The sequence below is a fragment of the Salmo salar genome, chromosome ssa23 (genome assembly GCF_905237065.1).
Source record: "Salmo salar chromosome ssa23, Ssal_v3.1, whole genome shotgun sequence".
Classification (NCBI taxonomy): Eukaryota; Metazoa; Chordata; class Actinopteri; order Salmoniformes; family Salmonidae; genus Salmo; species Salmo salar.
In genome coordinates, this window is record NC_059464.1 from 26,389,696 (window position 1) to 26,402,898 (window position 13,203).

The following is a 13,203-nucleotide window of genomic DNA, read 5'->3' on the forward strand; positions in this document are numbered from 1 at the left end:
CAAAGGAAGTTGTAGATAGGCAATAGAGTATGTATCAAAACGACTGAGCGGTTGTTTCTAGATGGTATACCTGCAGCCGTGGGCTCTGCTCTGCCCCCCAGTGTAGCGGACAGGGATGAGGAGGAGCTGGGGCGGGCTGAGGAGTGAGGGCAGCCGGACCCAAGACCAAGGATGTCTGCCCCGGCTAGGGAGGCGCTGCCTGGAGACACACGAGGAGAACTAGAGTCTGTTGGAGAGCCAGCTGGAGACGGGCTAGGGCTTCTGGGGGACTTCTTACTGTCCAAGCCCAAACTGGAACCAAGGGAAGGAAAAATAAACAATTGATTCATATGCATGCTTTCTGAAAACGTACAAACTCCCATTTGTAACTGTCAACTTAAAGAAGGCTGGATTATCGTTTGAAAAAGTGGTGGGGGAGGGGTTTGGGATTATACTTTAAACCAAGGGTGTCAAACATATTTTACCCCGCGGGTTTCATTCAGTCTTAACCAAGGGCCGAGCTTAAAATTTCTTATATTATTTAGTCGCCGTCAAATTTGCTAAATATAGTCCCACATCCATCGCTTTTAGAATTTCCGATGCTCCCTGACTGTCTGGCATTCGAAGACTTAACAAGCTGGACAGAGTGACGAGACTATAAAATATTAAGTTCATTATCATTCCTACACAGGTTTGATTAGGTTTTGGTCATTTCAATGTCAGTTGACATCGTTTTTAGTATACGGGCTGTATAGTATACGTTAAACATAACACATGGAACATTAACAACTTTGATTCAGTTCAGGTATGTGTGCTATACTGCCAGAACACTAAATTAACAAGGTGAAATGGAGAACCAGGAACTAACAGAATTAAGAAAAGGGGGCCCCAGGAAAGCCATCCTAAGACCTACAGTAGGTGAAGAAAATAACTTTCAATGAACATATTGTGCTGCTTTGAGCCAAACAAAAATGGGCAAAGTCATCTAATCATGATGATACAGTATAATGTGCTTCTGCTTCCTATCTAGGAACAGTATGGTAGACAGCGGTGCATCTCTCCTGCTCCAACTGCCATTGTACACAGGGTTTTACCTTACCAGAGAACAACTGCAGCATTAAGGACGTGATCCTGAATGTAATCGCTATCACATCAAGCAGACAGAAAGGTATGGAGAGAATCTACCACCTGGGCAAAAAAAAAACAATAAACACCATTGGGGAGGCTCAAATGTCCCAGGAGAAGGAGGAAAAAAACTCCCTGGCAACATGCCCATTTTGCAGTGAGGAGATTTAACAACCTCGCTGCCCAAACAAAAGAGTCAGTGTTAGGCTGCCATGAGGCAGGCTGCTGTAGACCCTTCAGCCACAACCAGAGCAACAGCCAAAATACTATTTTTCCCTGGCACTCTCCACTAGACTTCCTAAACACATTTGAATCATTAGCTCTTAGCCTCGATGCCCAGATCTATAGCCACAGCAAAATAAGCATCCTAGAGTGTTGAGTAAGCTAAGGCCATACGATGTGCAATTGGCGCGTCAATTTTACTTCAGGATTCCTTCTTATGTAGGCTAAGAATGAGCCTGAAATGTGCATTATCAGTCATGAAAACCACAGCCATATTATATTGTATACGTGTTTCCGACTGAATAAAAAAATGTATGTATTTGATGGCGAAGAAGAAGCATGAAGCCAAAAACTTGTTGACAGAGGCAGCTCTAGCAGGGCAGTAATTCGCCGAACGGACTTGTTGGAAAGGTGGCATCCTATGACGGTGCCACGTTGAAAATCACCGAGCTCTTCAGTAAGGCCATTCTACTGCCAACGTTTGTCTATGGCGATTGCATGGCTGTGTGCTCGATTTTACACACTTGTCAGCAATGGGTGCGGCTGAAATAGCCGAATCCATTAATTTGAAGGGGTGTGTCCATATACTTTTGGTGATGTAGTGAATTTTGATAAAATGCATTGGGTATGACTAAATCCATTCACAAAAATAAATATAATTGTGTACAAAACATTAGGAACACCTTCCTAATATTGAGTTGCACCCTCTTTGGCCCTCAAAACAGACTCAATTCTTTGAGACATGGACTCTACAAGGTGTTGAAAGCATTCCACAGGGATGCTGGCCCATGTTGGCTCCAATGTTCCCCCACAGTTGTGTCAAGTTGGCTTGATGTCCTTTGGGTGGTGGGCCATTCTTGATATGTGCGGGAAACTGTCGAGCAAGAAAACCCCAGAAGCGTTGCAGTTCTTGACAAACCAGTGAGTCTGGCACCTACTACCATAACCCGTTCAAAGTGAATGGCACACATACCATCCATATCTCAATTGTCTCAAGGCAACAAAAAAAACCTCTTTAACCGGTCTACTCCCCTTTATCGACACTGATTAAAGTAGATTTAACAAGTGACATCAATAAGGGATCACTGCCTTCACCTGGTCAGTCTGTCATGGAAAGTGTTCATAATGTTTTGTACACTCAGTGTATATAATGGGCCCCCCATTATATTGGGAAGTGAACTGAAAAGACGCCATTCATTCGCTGCTCAGGCCTGACAGAGAGTGAGATGCATCTTAATGTTGGCAAAGAGACCCTGTAGAGAGAACACTGTGGCTGATGTGGTGTCCAAGTTCACTCCAATATTCTCTCCAGTCACTTGGAAATGTGTAAATATTATGAGTGGTGGTCTTTGGAAGCCAGGGACCACTTAATAATTTATTTATTTTACCCTTATTTTACCAGGCAAGTTGACTGAGAACAGCAACGACCTGGGGAATATTTACAGGGGAAAGGGGGGGATGAATGAACCAATTGGAGGCTGGGGATAACTAGGTGGCTATGATGGTGGGGTCAGATTTGGAATTTAGCCAGGACACCGGGGTTAACACCACTACTCTTATGATAAGTGCCATGGGATCTTTCGTGACCACAGAGAATCAGGACACCCATTTAATGTCCAAACCGAAAGACAGCACCCTACACAGGGCAATGTCCCCAATCACTGCTCTGGGGCATTGGGATATTTGTTTTTTGTCCAGAGGCCCTCCTACTGGCCCTCAAACACCGCTCCAGCAGCATCTGGTCTCCCACCCAGGGACCGACCAGGACCACCCCTGCTTAGCTTCAGAGGCAAGCCAGCAGTGGATGCAGGGTGGTATGCTGCTGGCTAACAAGGAAATTGTGTCGCATACATGAAGTGAGACTGTACAGTGAAACAAATAGACCAGAAACTCATGTAATTGAAAGAGGCATTGTGCCCATATGCCAGCAATAATATCTCCCACACAAATGTGCTCAGAGATTGTAAGACAACCAAGAAGCTCAGGAAGGAAGGAACTACCAGTAATCACTGAAGGTCAGGGAGGATATTCAAGCTCTTGGGAATTCCCCTGGGCCCCTCAGAAGTGGTCTGGGCTGGAACGCCTTACCTGCAGTGTAAGTAGCCCGAGGCGCCCCCTAGTGTACTGTCAGTGTACACGCTCTTCACCAGGCTGTGGATGGAGCTTCTCTCAGAGGCTGAGCCTCCTCGTCTTGAGTCTCTAGACAGGCTCTCCGACCCCGGAGAGCAGGGGCTCCTCTGCTCTTCCACCAGAGTGGCATCACTCTTGTCTGAAGCAGCGCCTAAAGAGATGGGAGACACTTCCACTAGTAAGAAATTGTCACTTGGCTGCATGATTTCAGGGGAAGTGGTTCTTTTATTTTGTGGGGAGAGTCTCACCCTTTTTCACTGAGCCCTTTGAGTGAGGTGAAGATACTGGAGTGGAGCCTGAGGAGTGATGGGATGGCAGGTCTATAGTCCGGGTGTCATAAGGGGACCTGCGACTCATCAACTCGTCATAGTGACTGTTCCCACTGGTGATGCTGCAATGAGACGTCGAGATAAAAGATGGTTTAAGACCCACATCACGTGCATCAAACCACCACAGACTACTAAAACAACAACTCACATCTGTTGAGGTGAACTCCTAGCCAGCCATGTGACGACAGTGCCACCTTGTGGTCGGGTTCCGTCATTTTTACAGGATTTTCAAATGTTTTAATTGCATGAGAGGTATTCAGATAGCAACACCCAGTCATGTGACAGTGTACAAACCACTTTACCTGCATCCGTTGTATCCTTTCTTAGACAGGCTGCTCCCGCCACCGCTGCTACGGGACGACACAAAGTCATCCTCATACACTGGTGCCACATCCACCGAGCTGGCTGCAGACAGGCCACAACGCACAGCAGGGGAGCTCCTGTCTGCTCGCTCCTCTCCTCCAACTGCAGGGAGAAGCCAGAGGAATAGACGATGGGTTAAACATTCGTTCTTCATTCAAAACACTTCTATGGATAGGGTTGGGTGTGTAAATGTGTTGGCTAACCCTTGGTGTGGTTGTGCAGGTGGTTCTTCGTGAAGATGTTGATGACGCTATGAGGACTTCCCTTGGTCAGTTCCTCCCATGGGCCTCGGCTGCGGTCCCGTGTCTGAGAGAAGGGGAGGGTGCTGAGGGCTGGGTACTTCTCTGCCGCTCTCTGGAAGTGAGAGATGGGCTGGAAGCCCTCCCTCTGGCCCGCACAGAAGTCCAGTGACCCGAGACGCTCTGCTGGTTTGGGGACCCTCTTTATGGGCGTGCGGGGGCTCTCGTTGCCCTCCGACAGGCTGCCCTCGCTCAGCAGTGGGCCCTCACTGATGGAGTCACCGCTGGAGTCATGGAGCTTTGTCTTCCACGGTGCCTCAGGGTGCTCCTCCGGCCTCTTATGAGAGCCGAGGCCTGGGGATGTGTGGGGCCTGCTGCCTGAAGCAGAGGCCCCGCCTCTCTGTTCCCTGAAGCTGTGCAGGTTGCCCACCCCTGGGAGAGCTCCGTTGTATGCGCTCTGGCCAGCACTCAGGAGCCTCTGGATTCTCAGGGACAGCTCGTCAGCAGCATCAGCGCTCTCTCTGACCGATGGGCTCACAGGCTTGGCCCAGCAGCCGTCGTCTTGAGGCTGAAGATGGGTCAGACCGGTAAGATCCATGTCCTTCGCACAGCCATAGTTGATCCCTGCGCCGGCCAGTTTCCGCGCTTCACTCTCTATGTGGGTAGACAGGGATGCGGCTGTGGCTTTCATGGCCTCAATGCGGTTCATCTTGGTCTTGTTGGCTGCTCCTGTGGAGTGCTGAGGCCTGGTTCCCCTCACCCCAGAGTCCCCTCCCGTTTCCAGGCCCAGGGAGAAAAGCTTGTCGTCTGTGGGGGGAGCCAGAGCACTGGAGGGTCTGACTGCAGGACTCAGACGGTCTGGCTGCAGCCACGATGGAACTCCCAGTCCCAGCTCATTCCTAAAGGAGAGAGAGTGGAGGATTATTATTCAAATACACCATTTTTTTAAACATAGGGCTCAGAAACACTCAAAATATTGTTTTGGGGATTTACAAAGTTCTTTAGTATTATGGACCCATAAAATACTTTTAGTATAGAGCAACATTGTCCATAGGATACTATGCCAAAGGTTTAAGACACCTAAATATGCATGAAGCCATTAAAATATGTGACTTGTACAGTCTAAATAGGACTTTCTGAGAACCACCTTTGTGTTCATTGTATAAGCAAAAATTGTTCAGGGCCGAGGATCAACTCAACAAGATTCCAAGAACTGCATAGCAACTCATGAGTTTATGAACATATGCAGATGACAGTTACATACCATAATGTTTACCCTATGTGAGGACCAGACAGATATTTACAGTATCTGAAGTTACTGTTGCATCTAAACTATCACTAGAAGTACCCTATTTTATGGTTCACCGAGCATACTAGGGAAATGAGTTCTCTTGCACCTTATTTGCTGAACGATCTTCAAAATGTTCTTAAAATTTGATGTTCTGGTGCCTCTAGGGTAATTCAGAAAGCTGATTGAGGAACTTGATGAATGTGTTAGTTTTTAATGGCCGTGTTTTTCTTTCCGCGTTTATATTTAGATGTGTGTATTTTCTGTAATTCAGGGCTCATCTGTAAAAGAGACCTTGGTCTCAGTAGGACTCCCTGATAAAATAACGGTTAAACAAACAAATAAAATACTGCACTATGTTCTGAAATGCTGCAATGGAAACCCGTGAAAACAGACCGTTCAGAAACAAAAAAAATCCTTATTGGCTCTGTTCCTTCGCCATGAGGAGGTAATATGGCTCTATGCTTTGGGCCTCTACACTAGCCAGTGCTAATGAAAAAGGTAACATACAGTGCCTTCGGGAAAGTATTCAGACCCTTGACTCTTTCAACATTTTGTTACGTTACAGGCTTATTCTAAAATTGATTAAATAAAACTAAATCCTCAGCAATCCACACATAATACCCCATAACGACAAAGCGAAAACAGGTTTTTAGAAACGTTTGAATATTTATTAAACAGAAAAAACAGAAGTAACTTATTTACGTAAGTACTCAGACCCCTTTGCTATGAGACACGAAATTGAGGTCAGGTGCATCCTGTTCCCATTGATCATCCTTGAGATGCAACTAAAACTTGATTGGAGTCCACCTGTGGTAAATTCAATTGATTGGACATGATTTGGAAAGGCACACACCTGTCTATATAAGGTCCCACAGTTGACAGTGCATGTCAGAGCAAAAACCAAGCCATGAGGTTGAAGGAATTGTCTGTAGAGCTCCGAGACAGGATTATGTAGAGGTACAGATATGGGTAAGGGTACCAAAAATGTCTGCAGCATTGAAGGTCCTCAAGAACACAATGGCCTCCATCATTCATATATGGATGAAGTTTGGAACCACCAAGACTCTTCCTAGAGCTGGCCGCCCGGGCAAACTGAGCAATCGGGGAGAAAGGCCTTGGTCAGGGAGGTGACCAAGAACCCGTTTGGAGTTTGCCAAAAGGAACCTAAAGGACTCTCAGACCATGAGAAAGAAGAATCTCTGGTCTGACGAAACCAAGATTGAACTATTTGGCCTGGAGGAAACCTGGCACGATGTCCTACAGTGATGCATTGTGGTGGCAGCATTAAGCTGTGGGGATTTTTTTCAGCAGAAGGGACTTAGAGACTTCTCAGGATCAAGGAAAAGATGAACAGAGCAAAGTACAGAGAGATCCTTGATGAAAACCTGCTCCATAGAGCTCAGGACCTCAGACTGGGATGAAGGTTCACCTTCTAGGACAAAAACCCTAAGCACACAGCCAAGACAACGCAGGAGTGGCCCAGCCAGAGCCCGGACTTGAACCCGATCCAACCTGACAGAGCTTGAGAGGATATGCAGAGAACAAATGGGAGAAACTCCACAAATACAGGTGTGCCAAGCTTGTAGCATCATACCCAAGAAGACTCGAGGCTGTAATCGCTGCCAAAGGTGCTTCAACAAAGTACTGAGTAAAGGGTCTGAATACTTACGTAAATGTGATTTCAGTTTTATATTCGTAATAAATTTGCTAAACCTGTTTTTGCTTTGTCATGGTGAGGTATTGTGTGTAGACTGATGAGGAAAAAAACAATTTAAATACATTTTAGAATAAGGCTGTAACCTAACAAAATGTGGAAAAAGTCCAGGGGTCTTAATACTTTCTGAAAGCACTGTATAAGCTGTAATTAGTGTTTTAGTGAGGTGTGTGCTGACCTGGAGAGTGGAGGAGGCTGTAGCTCAGATGGAGACAGGTCACTGCTAGAGGAGGCACTCTGGGGTCTCTCCTGCCTCTTGTTCTCCTTGTCCGACTCCCCGGATGGCTGGTACAAGGGCCTCTGCTAAAGGAGAACACACACACCACAAATAACACAGCTAGTTTAACTCACCACAGGATGAGTCATTTCCTACAGGCCACTTGACTACATGAAATATGAGCAATAGCATTATATGTCCAGAGTTATACTGAGGGTAATTCTACATGTCATCATTTCACATATTGGCTCTTAATGTAACAAGGGCAGCTATAAATATGCATTTGACACGCCATACATACCATGCTCTATACCCACATTTTCACTAAAGCTTGTCGTGTGAGTAAAGGGACAGTGAGGGCTTCATCCCCATTACAACTAAAGATGCCTTTACCTGGTGGATGACTGTGGTAGAGGCTGGCTGAGTCTGGTCAGGCAGAGGCTCCTGTTCTAACTCAGCCTGTTCCAGTAGTAGTTTGGTGTAGGTCTCCTGCAGGCGTTTCTGTACTGGACTCTCCAGTACCGCAGGGCCCTTATTGGCTACCCCCGCTCTCTGTTTCCTGTATAGCTCCTGAAGACGTTGGCTCCTGCTCTCCGCCTCCTCCCTCTGGGCCCGTCGCTCCTCCACTAGACGTCTCTTACGCTCCTCTTGTTGCCGGGTGATGTACTGGCGCACTGAGTCGGCGTCATAGTGCCTCTTTTTGGGCCCTGGTTCTGATGGCTCTGGCTTGTTGCGCTTGGCGGGGCTGGCACTGCGGGAGCCCCGTAAGGATGAGCAACCAGCCGTCCATGCTGTGGTTCTGGCCCCGGACACTGAACCTGTCCTGGGCTCCACTGGAGCTCGCTCCTCTGCTCTGTGCTCCAGCTGCAGGTCGTCCAGGATGCCCTGGATGTCTACAGACAGGAGGTCTGTGTTGAGGGCCCTGTCCTCGGCTGGGCCTGCAGAGAAAGGGTCTGGGGTGGGCTGGGTGGTCCTGTCCCGGCTGCAGGGTCTCTCTGAGCTGCTGGGTCTGGACCGACAATTCAGCTCCGGACAGGGTTCCGAATTTGACCGAGGATGGGATGCTGGAAAAGATGTATAAAAGACACAAGGGGTATTGTATTGATTTGTGACTAAATGTTATTGTGAATTGAAAGGAACATGTGTTTTGTGTGCATGATTAGGGGAACAATCGTGGTAGCTATTAGGGCTGTCAGAGTTAAAGCGTTACAATTAAACGGCAATCTTTGCTACGCATTTAATTTTTGTCAGCCAAGTCCGTTTCCTCACAGACCCTTTAAGCGCAACACTCTGTGCTGTTGGTCTACTAACAGCTGCTACCAACAGCAGCAGCAGAGCGGTCTGCCTCTCTTGTAGTGCTAAAACAACTAGACGCGCAGCTTTGAGCAACAATTCTGAAAGAAAACTTACAGAAAGTTCAACCGTACACTTTCTCAGGCGTTTCTTTAAATAACAGCAGACACTTAATTTGCACAGAAGTAGCTAGGTTGTTATGCTAACGTTAGCTAGTTAGCCAAACGAGAATGTTTAGAATGTAATAGCAGAATGCCTCTAGATTAAACTCCGATTTTAAAAACAGAACAGGACAGCCATTCCATTTAGCTATGTTTTTTGTTAATAGTCCTCAGGTCAAAAGATAACCAAATGATCCCAATTGTTGTAGTAGCAGCTTGTAACTAGTTCATGTTGAAGAACATGGATAAGAAGTAGGCTAGATCTAATAGCTGTATGATATTTTACATCAACTCAAGACTTGACTGATCTGTTATTATTCAATTGTCTTAAATAGTTTATTTTGCGTTTTCGTCCCCTATAATCAAAATATATTATTCCTACAACCCAATGTGTGTTTTAATTGAAACATCTTCAATAAATTTGAGATTAACCGCAGTGAACAACAGAAAACCATGCGATTAACTTGATAAATGTTTGTAATGGTTTGACAGCCCTAGTAGCTATATCCAGATAAGACATCTACAATTATTTAAGTAAACGTTCTGTCTGGAGTTCAAGTTTTAATGTCACTTGCAGAAGTACAGTGAAATGCCTTTCTTGCAAAGTCTAACCCCAACAATGCAGAAATTAATATATCAGTAAAAAAAAAGACAGACTGGCAGTACAACCCTTTAAGCAGCTTCATGCTTCACCCTCACCCCCCAGATATGAGTCTACCACCAGCACAACCCATGGAAACCAGACCATGCTGAATTGCGCAGTCAGTCAGAAACGGCTAGTCAATCTTAATTCATTCCGGTCACTGACAGACAAAGTTGGCTAATGTAGGGAGACTGCCTGTGCTAGAAGAGACGACAAACTCTTTATTTATTGATATTCCTTTAGCCGTGCACTGTACGCCTTTTAACATGCAATAAACAAAAAAAACATGAACACCACATATACCGTAACATGAATGCAATTTTCTGCATTTATGAGAGTGCAATTAGGTGTCACTGTAAACATGATTATTAGGGGAATCGTTCTTCTTGCATAGTATGTAAACGTTTTAATCAAACTATTATATGAATCTGACTATCCACAAGAATCTCATTATTGTGTGCATGTAGCCGTACACATTACTGTGTGATTTAGTGGAGGGGGTGAGAGGGATAGAGGAGAGAAGGCCAAGTAGAGCAGAGATTGGTGAGGGTAGTAGATAGTGCCTTCAGAAAGTATTCAGACCCCTTGACCTTTTCCACTTTGTTACGTTACAGCCTTACTCTAAAACGGATTAAATTAGGGGGGGGGGGGTTTCCCATCAATCTACACACAATACCCCATAATGACAAAGCAAAAACAGGTTTAGAAAATGTTGCACATTTAAAAATAAACTGAACTATCACATTTACCTAAGTATTCAGACCCATTACTCAGTACTTTGTAGAAACATCTCAAGAATGATCAATGGAAACAGGATGCACCTGAGCTTAATTTTGAATCTCATAGCAAAGGGTCTGAATACTTACGTAAATAAGTTCTGTTTAATAAATATGCAATAATTTCTAAAAACCTGTTTTCGCTTTGTCATTTTGGGATAATGTGTAGATTGCTGAGGATTCTTTTTTAATCAATTTTAGAATAAGGCTGTAACGTAACAAAATGTAGAAAAAGTCAAGGGGTCTGAATACTTTCCGAAGGCACTGTATGTCTCCCAACCCACCTGTCCTGGCCAGTCTGTCTGTGGGCTCTGGCCTTTGCTCTTGAGGCAGACGTGGAGCGGTGCCCAGTACCATCTTCACCAGCTTCTGGCCCTCCCGCCATGACGTGGTGCTGATCACTGCAGCAACAGGGAGCACACCACAAAAACACACAGAAAGGTCATGATCGGTGTAGAGTTCAGCAGTAATGACTTATGGCAGGAATGTTTATCAGAAAGCAAAGACTTACAACTTAGAATCCTTAATTGAAACAAAGTGGTCAACCCGCCTCGGTTTTGGTAAAAAGCTGGAGGGATATACCTGACATTTTTGCCACTCAGTAAGACAGAGCTATGGATACAAGGACTGACCATCCATGATATCAAAATTACAGTTAACTATGTTTTGAGGCTATACAGTGTTTGTTTACATTTACATAGTTACAAACATTGGAGTAAAACTAGCTTCTATTTTGGTTATGATGGGGTACAACAGTTGAACTCATGAGGCATTTATAAGTTATATCCTTCAAGATTTAATTGGTACATATAATTCATTTCTAAATGCAAAAATTGATGTTGCAACAGCTTATTGCGCCTTGAAAATGTATCAAATAAAACCTAATGCTGTTTTACTGAAGTGATACTCATGTGCACAAAAGAGACATAATGATGTCGTCTCGCTCTTCTATGAAGTCTTTGGAGAGAAATTATTTTAGAGCTGCATTATGCAAATGTGATGAGTATGGGTCAATTATGCACCATCTGCTAAACCAACGCTGAAAATAATAAAACTTTCTTCATAAAAAGATGTCAGCACTGCAGTGAACTCAAGGGATCTAACACAAAGCACAGAGTTGCTGGATTCATTTTGAACAAATGGAACATTACCATTTCTCAATTCTTCCATTACTTTGAACAATATAGCCTACTGATTTGCTCTACAAAGCAGGGGCTGACGTTCGGAAAGCAGCTGTTCCTGTTTGGTAAAGGAGCTGAACTTGATCATAGATTTCAGGGGGCTATTTTTGGTGAGCGGGCTGGGAGCAGAAGTCCAGCAGCGGGATGACAGGGTAAGACTACGCTATACCACACTCATCTCACTTTCCACTGCACTGGGAAGAACAGCGAGAGCGAGTGAGAGAGGGGCAAAGAAAGAGGGAGGGAGGCTGGTATGGGCCCAGTACAGGGTGGCGGTCAGAGAGCTGGTATGGGCCCGGTACAGGGTGGCTGTCAGAGAGCTGGTATGGGCCCAGTACAGGGTGGCTGTCAGAGAGCTGGTATGCCCAGCCCAGCAGAACTGCGCCGCATCTGCATTCCAACTATAGTGTGCATCTACACTGCGGCTTGCTTGCAATCAGCATGCGATACATTCTGGACATTTCTTTGTGGATAAGTGACTTAAATGGTGCCACTGACAAACAGGCCTGTTTAATTGCACACAGTTAAGGCCTTATGTGGTACAGGCCTGCCAGATGTATTCACTGTGATACACCTGCTCAGGTTCAGTGTGCATGCTGTACAGTAACTGATGAACCAAAACAAATGAGGAGATTCCCCCTGTTTGTGAAAGACCCCTTGGCTTTGTGATGAATTATCACCTACACACACAATATTGGAGGAGCTTTCACATCTTCTATTGAACGCATAGACCCAGGATAAGTAAGCACGAGAGACAAATCAAAAGCGAGAGACGGGGAGAAATGAAAAGAGATCCAACCTAGCTTGGTTTCCGGGTCGGGAACAGAAGCTGATTTATGGATTTTCCTCACAGGCTTGGACGGCTTCCTTTCCTTAGCCTTCTCTGTGGGTCGCTGCTTGGGCTTGGTGCTCTCTAAGACGGGGATAAAGGATATGACAGTTTGAACACAAAAGAGGGAAAAATAACAGAACTATCACATTTCTAAAAAGTTTGTAGCTTCCTGAGAAATATCTGAATGCAAAACAAAGCAATTGAATATGAAGCTGGTGTACTGTATCAGTGTAAGAGGAGGAAGTATAGAACTTTGGCATGAAAACCTGTGAGGAAGCCCAGGAATCAGCAGGAGCCAGGGAGGACAAAGAAAATCCTTTTTTTTTTTTCTTCAAACAGTCGTACAAAACGGTAGGGAAGCGAGCAGTGCTGCGGTTGTGGCAAAATGCCTGGAAAATCTGCTGCCGCAAAAACCTCACCGTATTCATCAAGTTAACCTAAATTTAGAGGACACTCATTTCATTGGTGGAAATGTTTTCTTTCAAAATCATTCTTGTCCGAAATAGGACAGTTGCTTTATTTCTTAAAGGAACCAGTTGACTGGGATAGGTAAAATAGCTCTTAGTCTTTCTGAAAATACTGGAGCGTATTTTATGCCATCTCTTTTCCAGGGCAGTTTGAATGGCAGAGCTGCATTTAAGCACAGGAGCTTGAAAACGGAACATCAGATAAGATAGATATATACACACATTTCCATTTTTTTTTTCC

General features: G+C 45.1%; 1 protein-coding gene across 8 annotated transcripts in view; it reads right to left on the reverse strand.

Moving 5' to 3' along the window:
• Positions 1-13,203, reverse strand: part of LOC106584317 (centrosome-associated protein 350) — a 39,698-nt gene that overhangs the window by 17,371 nt on the left and 9,124 nt on the right. For 7 of the 8 annotated variants that reach the window (XM_014169433.2, XM_014169434.2, XM_014169430.2 and 4 more), the window contains 9 exons: positions 12,463-12,576; positions 10,767-10,883; positions 8,003-8,673; positions 7,571-7,695; positions 4,352-5,286; positions 4,088-4,250; positions 3,705-3,847; positions 3,415-3,607; positions 71-291 (listed from right to left, as the gene is read on the reverse strand). In XM_014169433.2, coding sequence (XP_014024908.2) covers positions 71-291; positions 3,415-3,607; positions 3,705-3,847; positions 4,088-4,250; positions 4,352-5,286; positions 7,571-7,695; positions 8,003-8,673; positions 10,767-10,883; positions 12,463-12,576 — 2,682 coding nt within the window. The remainder of the gene's footprint in view (positions 1-70; positions 292-3,414; positions 3,608-3,704; positions 3,848-4,087; positions 4,251-4,351; positions 5,287-7,570; positions 7,696-8,002; positions 8,674-10,766; positions 10,884-12,462; positions 12,577-13,203) is intronic. The other variant, XM_014169432.2, reaches the window with a different exon arrangement.